The 17,716-nt window shown below is 40.8% G+C and overlaps 1 protein-coding gene across 1 annotated transcript; it reads left to right on the top strand.

Annotated features, from left to right (window-relative positions):
• The first annotated feature begins 839 nt into the window (after nucleotides 1-839).
• Nucleotides 840-12,000, top strand: CDC45 (cell division cycle 45). The gene is made up of 18 exons (XM_025895525.2): nucleotides 840-968; nucleotides 1,244-1,336; nucleotides 1,777-1,914; nucleotides 2,492-2,635; nucleotides 3,079-3,134; nucleotides 3,721-3,769; nucleotides 4,342-4,403; nucleotides 4,826-4,876; nucleotides 5,523-5,642; nucleotides 6,381-6,512; nucleotides 6,881-6,979; nucleotides 7,229-7,390; nucleotides 7,588-7,726; nucleotides 8,086-8,169; nucleotides 8,639-8,757; nucleotides 9,187-9,263; nucleotides 10,669-10,735; nucleotides 11,059-12,000. Exons 1-17 carry the CDS (start codon nucleotides 840-842, stop codon nucleotides 10,731-10,733), a joined length of 1,719 nt encoding a protein of 572 aa, XP_025751310.2. The 3' UTR covers nucleotides 10,734-10,735; nucleotides 11,059-12,000.
• The last annotated feature ends 5,716 nt before the right edge of the window (nucleotides 12,001-17,716 follow it).

Below are 17,716 nucleotides of genomic sequence, written 5' to 3'. Positions count from 1 at the left end.
ACCCGACACAAAGCTGCGCCAGCGCAGGGCTCGCCAGGGTTTGCATTACAGTTCGCCTTCTTCCTCACGGGTGCTCTGCTGCTCTCCTGGGTCTTGTGCTTAACCATGATGTCTCTAAGCTGTTCTGTTTCTATATATCTTTTTAGCTGTTTTGTTGTTGTTCGCCCAGATCCCGTCATCTTAAGGTTTCTGTTACAGTCTTGTAGCAGGTCTGGTTGGCTACTTTCATTTTTAATCCCTGGTTTGCTTAACTGTGTTCACAGGAGATTTATACACCGAGGTGGTAAAGCTTTTGTGAGACAGTGTTTTGGCATTTCTACCCGTGAACCTATATTATGGATTGTGCAAATTCTCTCGATTTCTCCAACTGTGAGCAAAATCTCAAAAAAAACCCCAAAGCCAAACAAAGCAACACCCTTGCAAAACAAAAACAACAACAAAACTGAAAACAAAACAACAAAAAATCAACCCACCAGTCAACCTTGATTTAGGCAAAACAATTTATTTCACACATTGCCTTGCTTTTACTTTAGTAAGATTTTCTTTAGTCAGAATTGTTCCAGATCCCATGCTGAAAACCAAGGCCTTTCTAGACACAATTAAAATAGTTGTAGGGATTGATTAGTTGTGAACCTTGAAACCTGCGACTGATTCAGAGGAGTCTGAGTAGTTACATTTCCCTAAAGCAGCTGACATATTTTGGGTATCCTTTGGAGTTGCTTTTTGTTCATATTACAGGGATCCAAACTGGTTAATTTTGGTTGCAGTGTCCATTCAGAAGCAATCCCATTTTATGCTTATGACAATCTCTACCTAAATTTCTGGCCTCACAGTGGTCTATGCATTTCATGTTCCAGCACGTCAGATCTGGCACCTGTATTAATATATTTATTTTGTTATTTTTGCAGCGTGTTCTTCTTCTCGTTGCTTCAGATGTTGATGCATTATGTGCTTGTAAAATACTCCAAGTAAGTCTTGGTTCATTATCACTGCAGTAAAAGAAAATACACCCTGGGACCCTTTTAATGGGTTTGAACCAGGGAAAGGGTAAAGGTTTAATCTGCTTTCATAACTTACTTTTTCCATGAGTTACGATGCGGGAAACTGGTGAGTCATGCTCTGGGTTCGTGTAGGTTTGTCATTTGGGATGTCTTGACTAGAAAGGTTTGTAGGGAATAGAGTTTGGCATTGTAGGAGAAGCTGCTTCCTTCCCGTGCCCTGACAGCTGTTTGCTTCCCTGCAGGCCCTGTTCCAGTGTGACCATGTGCAATACACCCTCGTCCCAGTGTCTGGGTGGCAGGAGCTTGAAACTGCCTTTCTGGAGCACAAAGATCAGGTGAAAAAACACGGGAAACTTTTTAAGCTGCAGCTCAGCTTTCAAAGAGAGGCACCTCTTCCCTTTTCCCATTTAAAATGTCAGCTTTTGAACTACTTGTTATTAGTGGTTACCTCAAAACTGCGGTAACATTTTATCATGCCAGTAACAACCTTGTGGAGTTCTTCATATCAGGTCAAAGTAATGTGCTATAATTTTGATAGAGTCAAATTAGGTTTGCATACCTTTTGAGATATAAAGAGTGGTGGTATTGGATGTCCCCAAATTTGGTGTTTTGTCTTAAAAAAAATTTCTGCTACAAAGACATCAAATATCAGAAAGCAAATACAAGTTTTGGTGATGATGAGTGTTTTGAAGGTTTTGTAAAGGTATTTTCAGTCTTCTATGTCCCCTGTTAATTTAAGTCACAAGCTTTTTTTTTTTTTCTCCTTTTTTTGCAGTTCAAATACTTTGTTCTTATTAATTGTGGTGCCAATGTTGACCTCCTGGAAATCCTGCAGCCTGAAGAAGACACTTTTTTTTTTGTGTGTGACAGCCACAGACCTATCAATGTAGTGAATGTTTACAATGACACACAGGTAAAGGCTTTTCTTTCATGATAAAAACCTCCCCACAGTGTGGTGGTGTGTGGTGTAGAGCTTCTCTGTGTTTGCAAAACTGCTTCCAGCACTAGGTAGTAGGTCAGGAAGCAGCATTCATGAATATTTGCAGTAGTAATGTACATGATCAGAAAAAAAAAATCTATTTTCAGTAGCAAAATCTGCTGTCAGCAGTGTGAGATTTGTCAGTAGTAAACACGCATTAATCTTGGTGCTGTAAATCAAGCTGCCATAAATCAGGGGATAAACATCCTCCAGAATGTAATATGTATTATCTCTCAGCATCTAGCAACACCTAGACTTCCAAGTATTGAACACAAATTATTTGATTTTAACAATCAAAAAAAGTAAAAATAATTAACCCAATAATGCTGTAAAAAGAATATGGGGTTTTCTACCCTTATTTTGTATAAATCAGTATGGTCTTTGTATTAAAAACCAATGTTTTTGATATACCTGGAATTGAATTTTTGGTTTCTCTTACTGAGAATACTGAAGTATTCTCATTTGTCATTTAAGATGTTTTACTCCCTAAATATATTTTTTTTCTTGCTAGATTAAGCTGTTAGTCAAGCAAGATGATGATCTCGATGTTCCTGCTTATGATGATATCTTCAGAGATGAGGAGGAGGAAGAAGAGGATTCAGAGAATGAAAGTGAGGGGTCAGAACCTTCAGACAAACGCAGACGTTTTGAAGAGGTGTGTTTCTGCTACTTGGTTGTGAAAATAAGGAAAACAAAACTGTTAAAACCTATATTTTGCATCATAATAATTGCATTTGAGTTTAAAAATTGTGTTCCACTAGACCACAAGTTCAAGTGCATTGCCTAAAAATAATCAGGTAGAGTTTCACATATAAGGAATGTTTATTTATCTGAACTGCACAGAAATATTTTCTCCCAATAAAAAAAGATGTTTTGAACTTGATTATATTTAATGACTTCTTAAAACTGTGTTCCTTGGAAAAATATTTGATACTAATACTTTTCTCATGAGATGTTGTTCATAGCAATATTGGTTTTTTACTAATTCTTAGAAAAAGTTCTTTATAATGAATACCTTAGTTACATTTTTAGATTAAGATTTAACCATTAAAGTGCCTAGATGCTAATGTAGTTTTTAACACCCAAATTAATTCCCAGGATGTAATAGAGAGGACGATGAGAAGGCGACAAAGGCGAGAGTGGGAAGCACGCAGGTGTGTTGACTGGGTTTTGTGTTGCTTGTACCTCTTTTTCTACTCTTGATCTTTGACTAGATTAATTCTTGTTAAGAATGCAAACATATGATCCCAAGCTGTGATTTGAAAGATGCTTTAGTCCTAATTTTGTTCAGAAAGCTGAGAGGGGTATTTACTATATAAAAATAAAAGGTTTAAATGAAGGAAGTTGTACATAGTAATTTAAAATCTGAGTAGCAATAGGTGCATTGCTTCACTTAAATAGCTGTGGTATTCTTATCCACAGCTGGATAGAAGTCTGTGCTTCTGTCTTCTGTCACAATTTCATTAATAGGAATGGGCAGGAACAAATCAGATAAAATGGGCTTTGAGGAATAATGACTTAATAAATTTTTCCTTTTTGCTTTATGAGTACATTTCAGAATGGTTTCCACATTATTACTAAAGTCTGTTTGCCTTCCACAATTTTTAGCCCAACTTTAATTTTTTTCATAGCTAAAATGAAATTGAGATATTATTCACAATTCTAGGCTTATATTTTCAATTGGATCCAATGACCAGTTCATCCTTTAGTCAAATGTATTGGTTTTTTTCCCCTTTTCAGACGAGAAATTCTCTTTGATTATGAGCAGTATGAGTACCATGGGACCTCAGTAAGTATAAACTCTTTGTTTGCCATAAAAACCCAAGGTGACAATGTAAAGGTAATTGGACAATATCCGAGGTTATAATTACCTATTACAATTATATAATTATCTAATAATAATATGCATTATAATATTGTTGCATTATGTTATTTTTACATATATACAAGTAGTTTAACTTAGTTTAATGTTTTCTAGTTGATTTTTAGGTCTTGACAAAAGTATCTATCTCTGCACAAGATACTTTCACAAAAAGACCTGAGCATGTAAGGGACTTGTTTGTCTTTCAAAGTTCAGGATAGCCCAAACATGGCACTTAGGACATCAAACTGTTCCTTATGTCCTTTGGCCTTTGGTGATATATTTTGTTAAGTGTTTGCTTTGTATATAATGCAGGTTTACAGAGCAATCTGAAACATTTTGCTTTCTACTTAGTAAGACTCTGGCAGATTGTCAGACTCCAGTGTGATTTCCAGAGCTTTAGTAACATGCTAAGACTTGGCAAATTGCCCTGTGTTCTGTCTGTGTACTGAGGTGAGAATCCCGTGTTTGTGCTGCCTTTTTGCTTCTCCCCCTTGCAGTCTGCCATGGTGATGTTTGATCTGGCCTGGGTGATGTCTAAGGACTTGAACGACATGCTGTGGTATGTTCCCATCCTCATTTTCCAGAGGGGCTGGAAGCTTAAACCTGCACCAAAGACAGGCAGGATTGCCCAGAATCACTCAGCTTGAGTGTGAGGGTCCAGTGAAGCCCATACCTGTGTGAGTGAATGCACATCTTCAGCCAGAGGTCACTGCTGTGTGAGTCAGTCACGAGCAGCAAGGTGTGCTGTGGGTACCCCAAGGTGTGCTGTGGGTACCACAAGGTGCTGTGGGTACCACGTGTGTACCACTGCTCAGGGGAATAACAGCACACAGCTTTGTTATGAACCTCTGGGTGCTGCTGGGGAACAGTGCTGCTGTTTTTCTGTTACACACTTAGAGGGTTAAATATAACATACTATATTGGAATATTTGTTGCTTTAACCTTTTTTTTTCTGTTCGTTTTTTTCCAAAAAAATTTTAGGTGGGCGATTGTTGGCCTTACAGACCAATGGGTCCAAGATAAAATCACACAGTAAGGAAGAATTTTTAATTTATATTTATTATTATTTCTTATTTATATTTATTTGTCTACCTTCTAAAATTTTGGGTTTGGGAGTAACTAATAGCAATTAATAGAGATCAGGAAACGTAAGGAAATAAGTACTTTCTACTATTTAGAATTTTTAAACCAACTTTATTTTTCACAAAATAATAAAACAGTCATTTCTGATCTGGGAAGAAATGGTGTTTAATAGTAGTTTACCTAAGTATGAACTCAATACAATCTTATTAAAGGAAAAAACTTTTGTGTGTTCTGGATCTTCCAGCTTCCTTTACAGTTTTAGTTTAGATTTTTTCAGATTTTTTTCTCCTTTTTTCTTATTTCCTGCTAGATACATCAGAATTCTAGTATTACAAGTGTAGGCTTTAATTCTGCTGTTCTGTTGTTACTTTAAGGAGACAAATGTGATAAATAACTGATTTGGTTGGTCAGTCTGTCTCTCACTTTTTTTTTACTTTTCCTTGCCCGGGTGTATGGCTGAGTACTGAAGGGTCATCATGTAGCAAGTTGGGGGGGTTCAGGTGTTTTCACGCTGCTGACTTTGTGAAACATTGTCTGGTACCCAAGACCAGAAATGCCCTGGAGAGGGCGGAGTGACGGGTTTGTTGTTGCCCAGGATGAAGTACGTGACGGACGTGGGGGCCCTGCAGCGCCACGTGTCGCGCCACAACCACCGCAACGAGGACGAGGAGCACGCCCTGTCCATCGACTGCACCCGCATCGCCTTCGACTACGAGTATCCTGCCAGGGCTGGGCAGTGCCCCCTGCGCTGGGTGAACCCCTTGCCAGGGCTGGGCAGGGCACTCTGCCCGCTGGGTGAGCCCCTCCTGAGCCTTGGTGGAGGGAAACTATCCCTGCACGTCTCTGCTGCTGAGAGGGAATGGCAGTAAATGGAGGTTTGGGTGTTTTGTTGGACATGACTCCTGTTACATCACCTGCAGCTTCTCCTACGAGGAGAGGCTGAGGGAGCTGGGGCTGTTCAACCTGGAGAAGAGGAGGCTCAGGGGAGACCTCCTCACTCTCTACAACTCCACCTGGTGTAGCCAGGTGGGGATTGGTCTCTTTTCCCAGGGAACAATCAGCAAGATAAGAGGGCTCGGTCTCAAGTTGTGCCAGGGGAGGTTTAGGTTAGATATTAGAAAGAATTTCTTCACAGAGAGGGTGCTCAGCCATTGGAATGGGCTGCCCAGGGAAGTGGGGGATTCTCCATCCCTGGAGGTTTTTAAAAAGAGACTGGATGTGGCATCAGTGCCATGGGCTGGGAACCACGGCGGGGTTGGATCAAGGGTTGGACTGGATGACCTCGGAGGTCCCTTCCACCCCAGCTGATTCCGTGATTCTCCCTGCATTTCTTGTAGTACAGGGATGTGACATGTGAGGGCAACTGAACACTTAACTACTGCTTGTGGAGTTTGTTGGGGTTTGCAGCTTCAAATGACTGTGTTGGTAGTTATTTGCCCTAATTCCTGTCCAGTCTGCGCCTGGCCCTGTATCAGCACTGGTCTCTCTATGAAAGTCTCTGTAATACCTCGTACACCTCTGCTAGACTTAAGCTGTGGTCTGTACAAGGGCAGAAGAGGCTCCAGGAGTTTTTGGCAGACATGGGGTGAGTTATAAAAATCTGTGTCTTGATTAAAGGATCGTTTTTTCAATGAATTATGGGAAAATATTCAGAATATAGCTCGTAAATACTCAACTTGTTAGTTTTTAAATGATTATGGGGCTCTGAGTAGGTGGCAGTGATGCAGCTTGTGTGTTGGTTTACAAGGAATACTTCAGCTCTATGCCTTTATGGAATGGCAGGTTAGTAAATAACCTCTGCTTTCTCACTAAAGAAAAATTAATGTGAACAAGTTTAGTCAGACTTAAACTTGCTAAATTACCTAATAATTAAGAAAATATTATTAAAAAGCAAGGCAAAATATTTTTTTCTTCTGGCATACCTATTTATGTATTTTTTCCTTCTGTTTTTAGTTTGCCTTTGAAGCAAGTGAAACAGAAATTTAATTCCATGGACATGTCTTTGAAAGAAAATCTTCGGGAAATGATTGAAGAATCTGCAAACAAATTTGGGTAAATTGTTTAAAATACAGAGGCTTTATCTGAAAATAGTTTTCAATGAAGTTCATATATTTTTGTATGAAGAAGTTCTAATATCTTGTTTTAAAAAATATAGTTTTTTGATTGACAAAGTAACACTGGGCTCCTTGCAAATGTTAGGGTAGGTTTTGTCTTCATGCTCTTAACGTCGGCCAGTTGTCTCCTCAGTATGTTAATGTTGACAATGTTAATTAACTTTCCTGGCTTTATTTCATTTTGCAGAATGAAAGATTTAAGAGTTCAGACCTTCAGCATTCACTTTGGCTTTAAGAACAAGTTCTCAGCAAGTGATATAGTTTATGCAACAACTTCTCTTATGGAGAATATAGAGAAAGAGGAACCTGAAACAACTAATTTTATTAAAGCTTTGGACAGTCTCTCCAGGTACTAAAAATATGTCTCTTCATTCTTTTGCTGTTTTACTTAGGGAACATGGATTATGTATCTTGAATATGCATTGTTGCTTCACAAGCTATTGAAGAAAAATCCAAATATCTTTGTGAATAGTGTTTAGGTTTCATTTTTGTTTGACAAGCTTTATTTTTGTGAGGACATGTCTATTTTTATCCTTTCTGTTGCAGGGGTAACCTGGACAAGCTGCACCAAGGGCTGGACCTGGCCAAGAAGCAGCTCCGTGCCATTCAGCAGACAGTGGCCAGCTGTATTTGCACCAACCTGGTCATTTCTCAGGGGCCATTTCTCTATTGTTCCCTCATGGAGGTCAGCATTCTAAGTTCAGCTGCTCATTTGACTCTCCTTTTTGTCTGTATCATCCTTGAATAACACTTTTCCTAACTGCTAATTCCATAAGAATTACTGTGAGAAAGAACCTGTTTCATATCCTGTGCTCTGCTGGGTCAATATTGACATGTGCCCTGAACTTCCCAAAGGAAGAACCAGCCCTCACAGAGGGGAGAGGGATCACTGCAAAGCTAGGGGAGCCCAAACTCCTGGGTCCTGATGGTTCTTGTAATGTTCCTTGAGCCATACAAAGCTTCTAGACTTGGCAGTAGATAGTAAAACTAAATAAGTGTAAGAATCATCTTGGATTGCAACTGAAATAATTCCTCTTTTCCTAGGGCACACCAGATGTGAAACTGTTTTCCAAACCTGTGTCTCTGTGCCTGCTTAGTAAAAACTTACTCAAATCATTTGTTTGCTCTGTAAGTAAATTAAAATCTTTTGACTCACAAGCTTCTGACCAGTGTAGTAGTTATTGTTGTGTTGGATACTTGCAGTTGATTACTAGAAACATAATATGAAAACATTAATAATGCTTTTCTGCTAATTGATTGGATAATTTTGGCATATCTGTCAATGCTGCTCTAGGAAAGATACCTATCTGAGAGACTTCACAGCATTAGGGAGAGTTTTCATTGCTGAGATTACAATCTAAATCTTTGTGTAATTTTCTAAGTTTTGAGGGAGCAGATCACTGAAATTTCTATTGGTCCTTAAACTGACTTTTGATGGAAGGAAGAAGGGGATTAAGAGATCTTGTAAAGAAACCACCTTCTGTTGAAGTCATTAGAGCTGTACCCTTAGATGAATGCCTGTAGTACCATCTCGTGTGGAGAGCTGATACTAAATTGGTTCCTGAGCTTTGTCTAACAAAGGCTTTCTGACTTCCAGACAAAAAACAAGCGCTGTAAACTGCTGCCCCTGATCATGGCTGCACCCATGGATGTGGAACAGGGAACTGTGATCATGGTGGGCATCCCTCCAGAGACAGAGAGCTCGGACAAAAAGAAGTAAGCACAGTGTTTAGAAGGCCTTACTAAAGGTTATCCACAAATATATCTTTGCTGTATCTACTTAACACTGATTTTGTTGACTTGAAGTGTCAAGAAGAACACGTCTTTTGCATACAATGTGAATGAGATACTTTGGCAGAGGATACAGATCTTCAGGACCTTCCTTGCAAGGTGGTTGTTTTCCCTCCCTCTTAAAAGAGGGAAATAATTCGCTAAAAGAGGGAAATAGTTCACTGTGTGACCCACGACTTCATTTCTAAAAGCCTCCGATGTGAGGATTTTTGCATGTGCATCGGTGAGGTGTGTGTTGAACACATGGCACCTGCAGCACATCTAGGAGCTGTTTCCAGCTCTCAGCAAGGAAAAGGTTCCATATCCCTACCTCAGAAAATATATCCTTTTCTGTAACGCTCATCTGTGTTCCAGCTTTTTCGGGAGGGCCTTTGAGAAAGCGGCCGACAGCACCGGCTCCAGGACACTGCACAACCATTTCGACATGTCCAGTGAGTGTCACAGCACTGCCAGGGGGCACTGCTGGGGGGCACTGCCGGGGGGCACTGCCAGGGGGCACTCTGGGGGGATTACTGGCTGGGGCATGTGCTGGGGGGCACTGCTGGGGGACATGCGTGGGGGCACTGCCAGGGGGCAGCACTGCCAGGGGGCATACTGGGGGCTGCTGGCTGATACTGCTGGGGGGCACTGCTGGGCGGGGCACTGCTGGCGGACACTGCTGGAAGGGCACTGCTGGCATGGTCCCACAGGGGGCACTGCTGGAAGGGCACTGCTGGAAGGGCACTGCTGGAAGGGCACTGCCGGGGGTCACGGCGGGCACAGCCCCGCAGGGGGCACTGCGGGCACGGCTGCGGGTCCTTGGTGTGGCTCTCGTGGGACACCGCGGGGCTGCGACCCTGCCCCATCTGGTTCAAACAGTGGGATGAACACCACTGACACATTCCCTCAAACAGGACAATCCTGGGAACACAAAGCCCCTAATTCCAGCTGCGTCACAGGGAATTCTCCCATAAGCTGCTCTTCAAACTCAAAGCAGCATTTCTCTGATACAGAATTGTAAGCCCACACGTTATCACTGAAATTAATGCCCGAGTGGACCTTGGGAGAACCATGGGAAAAAAAAGAAATAAAAAGAACCAAAAATCCAGCTGGCAGGTGAAACAGGATTGTATAAAACTGGATGGAGTGTTGGCAATATTTCAAAAAAATTCAGATAACTTACAAGTTACTCAAAACCCTGGACATGCTGCTTCAGAGCCAACCAAAATAAACCAGGAGATTCCTTCACCCTCTCACACATGGAGATTCTGGGAAAATTCTGGGAAATCCTCTGTGCTGAGGGGCAGGAGCAGCTGAAAGCATGGGCCAGCATGGAGGGACAAATTTGTCAGGCTTTCTTCCAAGTGCTGTCTTCTTGTGCAGAAACTATGAACCCCAAAGCACATCTTTGTGAGAACATCTCCCTCTTGCAGGCAGTGATGGTTTTCACACGTGCCCTTGGCAGTCTGCAAGTTTATCTCTCAGGGGGTTTATGTTTAGCAGCCAAACCAACCGTGGTATTGATGAGACACTTATTTGCCCATCTTTGTACATGCTTACAAAAGAGGCAGTTTTTAACCATACATGTTTATGTATGTGTGTTGAACAGGAAAAGAAACATGCTTAGATTTAAACAGTGCCTGCAATATTGTGTAATGAGCACCTAGCAATCAGAGTTTGCTGAAGTCTAAACACAAAATCATGTGCTTTAGTTTTGTCCAAGTAAATAGGTGGGTTTTTTCCTTGTTAAAGTCAAGTAAGAATATAAATTAGTATACTCAGGATTACTGTTCTTCAAATGTGACATCTGACATATTCAATTGCTTACATCTTGTAATAAATTATTTCATATTTTAGTAATTGAATTGAAAACAGAAGATCGGAGCAAATTTCTGGATGCCCTCATTTCCCTCTTGTCCTAATGGTAAGACACTATAAGGAGGATTAATTAAAAAATGAATTACAGTTCAAGCTAGTAACCTGTAGAATATTATTCTTCTTTCACAGTGCTAAGGTTGTAGCCTATGCCAGTGTGTAATTTTTATCTGGAACAGAGGGGGAGATACGAGACTCTCTGTAGCTGTGACTGTTACCCAGTTCACTAGGCTGGTACACTGTGAGCACTAGTTCCAGGCTCTTTGTTACACAGAGTCATGCATGGCTTCCAAGATTTCTACATCCATTTGTTTCTCTCTTTGCACTTTGACTACTGATGGTTTCCTTTTGTCTTCTGCCCTTGTTACACAGTGGTGCTTTTTGGCTCCCAGTGCTGGAAGCTGAGGATCAGACCCTCTGCAGTTATTTGGGATGTTCCAAAGTTCATGGTGCTGCAGTTGTGATGTATCTTGCTTTATCTTAGGAACTGGTACAGGCCTGGACTGTTGTTTTTATGCCTCTTGGGAGGTCAAAAGGATTTTGACCTCAGCACACAGATATTGAACACTTGTTTTTGTGAACATCTCACCCCTGTAAGGGGGATTCCTAAATAGGACTTCTCTTTGTCAAACTTGCTTTCATTACAGACATGCTTCTGTGATGTTTAGTTGGTGACTGACGATAAAAAATAGGTTTTGAAGAAGTTCCATATTTATATGACCATTCAAATGTACTTTTAAAATTGGCTTCAATGCTTTTTATTTTTTAAATGAACTATTCGAGACTCTACTTGAAATTCTAGAATGTTGAAACTGTTTTTGGTACTGTGGGGTTGAACTCGTGTAGTTTAGTTAAAAGAATTGTCTTGTGAGACAAGTTCTAAGATTTTAGGGCTTTTAAAATCCAAATACTGAGTAACTGCCAAATACCAAATGAAAAATTTGAGGAATTCCAGTGTTAATAAAGCCTTTTTAGTCGTGCATTGTGATAGGGTATTGTAGCTTGACTTTGGGAATAATTTTCCTGGAAAGAGTCTAAAGTACTATGATGATTCTGTTCCATAACAGATTTCATTTTACTTTGGTCATATGAAATGAAATGGCTTGTTGACCTTAACCTGCTGTGCATTGGTGGGTGTGTAAATGTGTACATTTGGAATTCTTTTCTTCTTGCAATGTTTACTTGAATTCTCTGTGACTTCAATGTTTTCATGTATTATAAGGAGTATCTAAAGGTTATGCATCATTACATCAATTTTGTACATATTTTAATACAGATTAATTTAATATTACACATGATTTAAATGTAGCCAACAGAAACCTAATTAAACTATATATTTTTATTCAAACAAAAGTGATTTTTTAATTTTTTATATGTTGTCATCTTATCTGAATAAAATCCCTGTGCCAAGCTGAGATGGCCAAAAAATTGTGCTTCCTAAGATGAAACATAATGCTACCCTTTGGTTTTGTATATTTACTAGATAGCACTGGCAATAAATGATATTCCTCCTTACCAGCACAGTTTGGGGTTTGCCTGTACACAGCATACAGTAATTCTGCCACATTTCTGAAGCACTTACTGTGCTTTGAGTCTCTGCAGGTGGAAACAGATGTTTCTGTTGTTTTTTGAACACTGACAGCAGTGTAAAAAGTAGGAGTCTGTGTGACACTGAAGTGCACTTTGAAATATATTCACTTTATCTCTCAGTTGCAGACTGCTGAGGGGGTGAAGTTCAAGAGAAACGGAGGAAAATCATTTATTTGTCACAGCAGAATCACAGCCATTTCCACAGCACTGAATGACTGTAACTAGTTCAGCCCCATCAGATATGTAGGACTTTCATGCCTCTAGAAGTACATATCAGACAAAAATATAAATACAATGTGGCTTCCAAGCAAACACAATGTGTTCAGAGACCTCTCAGTGTACTCAGGTCTCACTTGCACAGTCTGTGTGCTCAGTAAGGGCATGAAAGCTCTCACACATCCTGCAACTCTCATGGTTCAGTGGCCATCTATCAGGAAATCCTAAACAAACACCTAAATTGCCAATTTTCTCCCTGTACAAGACTTTTAGACAGTAAAAGATTGTTGTGAGGAGGCCTCAAAAGGCATGGGCACATAACATCTCAGTTTAGTTACTGCAAATCTTTGTGTTTTCAGTACATGGAGTAGTTTTGATAGGTACCTGAGTAAGCTTTATCTTTATTACCTTTATCTTATTTTTTTTCCTCTACCCTCTGTATAGAATCTGTGTGAACCCCTTCATCTCACCTCAGCAAATCACTCATTGCTGTTGCTTGCCCTGTCCCTGTCCTGGGACTTTATGCATTTACTCCATTCCCCTTTCAGGGCATGTCTGGGTTCTCCTGCTGTTGTGATAAATACAGATATTTCCTGTGTTTGAGAAATGAACAGTTTTCATGCACATGCACCTTTTCTCTTCAGCATATTGCATCATGCTGGGAGGATGAGAAGTGGGAGGTGGTTTTTATGCTGGGATGTGTTGGCAATGGCTATCCTGGCAGGTTCTCTCACCAAACAGATGTGTAATGTGAAATACAAACTTTCCTTGTCCCTTCTTTATTGTTTTTTTCAGGGGGTTGCTGGTTTTTAAGGTTCTATTTTCCCCAAGAGTACTGGAAGTGCTGAGAATGCTTTTGCAAATTTTAGAATTGATCAGCTGTGGAATTGACCCCAAGGCCACCCAAATGTGGCCATAAATCAGTCAGGAATGTAGAATGCTGTGTGAAAAGAAAGTTAGTAAATCTACACAGACACCTGAAGAAGTTTTTGCCAGTAGATAAAACTTTTGCATGCCAGCACTTTACAATATGTGCAGTGGAACCAGATGGTCCTTATGTAGTTTGTTCTGTGCTATAGAATTTGTAGATTGAAATGTTACTGTTACCTGGAGAATCACTGTATGAGGAAATTGTGGAGCAGTTCTGCTCAGTAACAGTGACTCAGTGGTTTGAGTGACCCATAGAAACTGTTGTGTAGCTTGGGTGAAGTGAGCATTTCTTACAGCTCAGTGCTGGACAGAGACTGTGCCAAGAACTCTTGACATCTCTTCATGAAGAGATAATTATGGGTTTGAGTGATTCTTCCCAAACAGAAAATGTGGCTCTAACAAGTCATTTTAAAAGAAATAGAGCACTAAGAAATCAACTTAGCCTCTAAATGTACAGTGATATTCCACCTGTGTCTGAATGCAGATAGAAACATTCCCTGAGGATTGTATTGAAGCTGCAGAAACTCCTTCTTTCACTGTATTTGCTTGCTGTAATTGTAGCCTCCTAATCAGCTCTTCAAATTATTTCTGCACTGCTAATCTGCTTTAGAGACCAATAAAAGTATGAAACAAATCCTTTGAAAGGTTTTAGGTTTTTTTAGCAAAATAAAATAATGAAAATCTTTAAATACCAAAGTACTGAAGTAGCTGAATAAGCTGATTTATACCATTCCTGCTCAGTGATTCATGGCAGTTTTCTTTATGGGGTGATAAATTTGAACATAATTGAAATTGCACAGTAAGGACCTCATTTGATTGGAATTAAAGTGAATCACTCCACAAAAGAATTGTAGTGACTTACTTACCTTGTCATGGTTGCATAGTGGGTAAGAATTAATTCTTACCTCCTTTGCTATTTCTCTTCAGGAAAAAAAACAGAAAAATTAAAGGATATTAGAAGTTTCTTGTCTGAAAGAGTCCCTGGGTCTGTGCCACTTGAACCATGGCAGTAACAGGCATGGGGGGAGGCCAGTGGGCCACTAAGTGCTGCCTCTCTAATGTCAAAAGCAGGTGCTGGGGAAATGTATGGAAACAAAGCAGCTGCACGTGCTGCTTCCTTCCAGAGACAAACAAGAGCTCTCCCAGTCCTTGTGCTCAAGGACATCCTGGGCCAGGTGTGCTTTCTGTGGGTTTGGGAGCTGTCAGTGGTTATCTGGGAATCTGAATGACTTCCTCCCAGATCCTTGCACAACTCTGGCCTGTGCAATATCTTTAGTGAGTACATCTGCAGCCTGGCCAGAAACTGGGGGAAAAACTACAGCTTTTTAGTGCTTCTTCCACCCTGCCAACTGCTGACTTACTTGATGCTCTGTAGTTTCTACCCTTCTTTTCTGGCAGAAGCAGTACATCAGAGATGTTTCAGTCTGATGTTTTATCAGCTCTGTCATCAGTTTGAGTTGATGTTAGTGGATAGCAATCATCACTTACAAACCTGACAGGATCCCAGAGAGCTGCTGCAGCCTTGAAATGCTGACTGGCCTGTGGGAGAGCTCGTTGGTTTGGTAAAATCCAACGTCCCCAAGGGAGTGCTGGCAGGAAAAGGGCCTTAGGAGTGCCATGGTTGGATCTGTGATCCCAATGTCTTAAATATAAAGGGAAAACTGACTAATGCTCCAAGACATCTTTCATTCTTCGGCTTCGCTTTTTTCACTCATGTTTTCAGGACAGCATTTCCACTCCTCTCTTGTCCATAAATACAAAAGAAATAAAACATCACATCTCTCCTGGAGAGATCACTAATCACTAGTCTGGAGTACCTCAGTTGTAAGGTCTGAAAGAGGAAGTTTTAAAATCAAGTCTCTTTTGTAGGGCAGTTCTTTGAAGATGGCTTTGAGTTGAATTGACCACTCAGGGTGTGCTAACTTGTGAAGATGGGAGTAGTGCAGAGCAGGATTTACTAAAAGGGAAGTGGAGTAATCACAGCTGAGGAGGAATCAGAACATAAAACCCCAGGACTGTTCTCAGAGCAGTAAACAACCTCATTTGATTGTTGATTTTATGTGTAACCTGTCAGTCACCATGGTTTTGATTCCCTCATAGAAGGAATATTCTTGAAAACATTCCTTTGAAAGTTCCTTTGTGAGTAAGTCTGGCTTGTCAGAGGGAAAGAAAGCAGTGAAATGTTTGTTTCTTTAAATGGAAAAATTGAAGTCCCTCTTGGCTCTTGTGTACCATTGTTGGCTTCAAGGTGGTACTGAAAGTTCCCTTTGGATCAGATTCAAGGACTAAAAAAATGCTGCCCAGGGTGGAGCTCAAAAGTGCCACCTTTATGCTCAAGCATTTGGGTTATAAACACTTTCTCCGCAGGAAATACTGCAGAACATTCACTAGGGAAAGCAAATTATATGAGCTTTCATTTCAGACTGGACTCTCCTTCTCTTCCAGCAATTGCATTTTGATTTTGTCATTCAGAAGGTAGCAGAATTAGAGAAGCAACACAAAGGTCAAACACATACAAAGCAGGCAAGGGATCCTTTACTCAACTGTCTGCAAACTGCTGCCATCCCCAAGTCTGACAGAGTGTTGGTGTCTCTTTCCACTGTTTAGCTCAGTGGAATTTACTTTCATTTAATCATTCATTTGCAGCATGTCAGTGGAAAATCGGAGGTACCTGCCACTGAATTGGAAAGAATTCACAGGGACAGTCAGCTCTTGGTGTGTTTTTAGTTGCTGAAAGAAGTCACCAAGGGGCTCTTGAAATAAGTATGCCATTAATAATGACCTGCTGTCTGATCTGAGAGTCTGGCTGGATCAGGAATGGAAATGTAAAATGGTATTTTCTTTAAGCATCGTTGTGGTCAGTGTAGTAATTCAGGACTCAAATAACAAGACTGTAGGATACATGTCAGGTTCTTACACTGTCTTATGGCAACTGTCTGCCATAGCAGTCTGCCTGAATATTTGAAGTTGTAGCTCTTTTCAAAGGATTGATGCATTCCTTAGTATTTCTGTATTATGTTACACATAACATTGCAGAACTGGAAGGAATGACCTTTGTCTCTAAATAAGTTCATTTTCAAGTTGATACAGTCTAGGATAAGTGGAGGTAGAGAGAGGGGTATGACTCCCTTCTGTGGCTTGGGAAAAGCTCCTCTTTGGTGGGTTACAGCCTCCTTTTTGGTGGCATTTCAGAAGAGGGGAATAAACAGGACTTGATTATTTAAGTCATTCCTCTAAGAGACCTGGTCTGTATTTTTAAAATACTGCCAAAGTAGGTCTAATCAGCATGGCATATTTTTAATATTAGGAGGTAGCAAATAATCTTATAATGCTGTATGAATACCTACAATTATTCTGCTTCAAGGGATGATGTTGAGAAACTATTGGTGCTTTTAGGATCGTGTTGGTTTGTGTCTGCTGTTGCAGTTGTCACAAATAGATCACCTGAAAAGTCACAGGATTTGGGCTGGGGCGGTTGGCAGGACAAAGCTCTAAAGAGATGGTGAAGAATCTGCCTTTAAAAAGGGCAACATTCTTGATCTGTGCAAGGCCATGTGCCTTATGCCCCCAGAACAGACTCTGTGAACAGCAGCTCTGGGCTGAGCATGCTCTGAGCTCTGAGCTGACCTTGGACCCCTCCCGTGTTCCTCTGCTCAGACACAGGCACTGACCAAAATTTCCTCTCCCTGTTGTGCAGGATGACATTCATCTTTAAGAAAATTAGCATTGTAAGTGTTTTCCTGAGGCTGCTGTGTTTCCTTCAGGGAAGTCTCTTTTAACTGGGAGTGTTACATTATATGGAAGCTGTTAAAATTAATAAATTAAATAAATAAAAAGAGATGCTCTCCAAACAGTTTTCTTCTGAGCTTTTCCGATGGTGAACTGTCAAGTTCCAAGAAACTCAAGAGAGCCTTGGGCTGTGTCTGGCTGATCCCTCATGGTGGGGAGGTGTCTGGGGAGCTTTCCTTTACCCGCTGGCGGATTTGGGATGCTGCTGCCCTGCAGTCTCCTGAGCCAAGCCTGCTCTCCAGGCTGTTCAGGGTGTCCTGCAGACCCTAGAGCATGGAGAAGAATTCACAAGTAAATGGAAACAAGATCTCAACCTTGACAGTTGCAGAACTAGTGCTGTAATACAATTCTGCAACCCGATGCTTTAGCTGGGAATTCTGGGGTGAGGTTTGGTGGGTGCCACGCTGCACACACTGCACTGCTCAGAGAAATGCCTTCTAAACAGAGCTGGAGGATGTTCAGTGCATTTACACTGCCCATGTCTGACTGCCTCAGTTAGGAGTTC

The sequence above is a fragment of the Manacus vitellinus genome, unplaced genomic scaffold (genome assembly GCF_001715985.3).
Source record: "Manacus vitellinus isolate BGI_N305 unplaced genomic scaffold, ASM171598v3 scaffold_31_pilon, whole genome shotgun sequence".
NCBI lineage: Eukaryota > Metazoa > Chordata > Aves > Passeriformes > Pipridae > Manacus > Manacus vitellinus.
The sequence above is the reverse complement of the archived record's forward strand: the minus strand, read 5'-3'. Positions and strand labels throughout refer to the sequence as shown.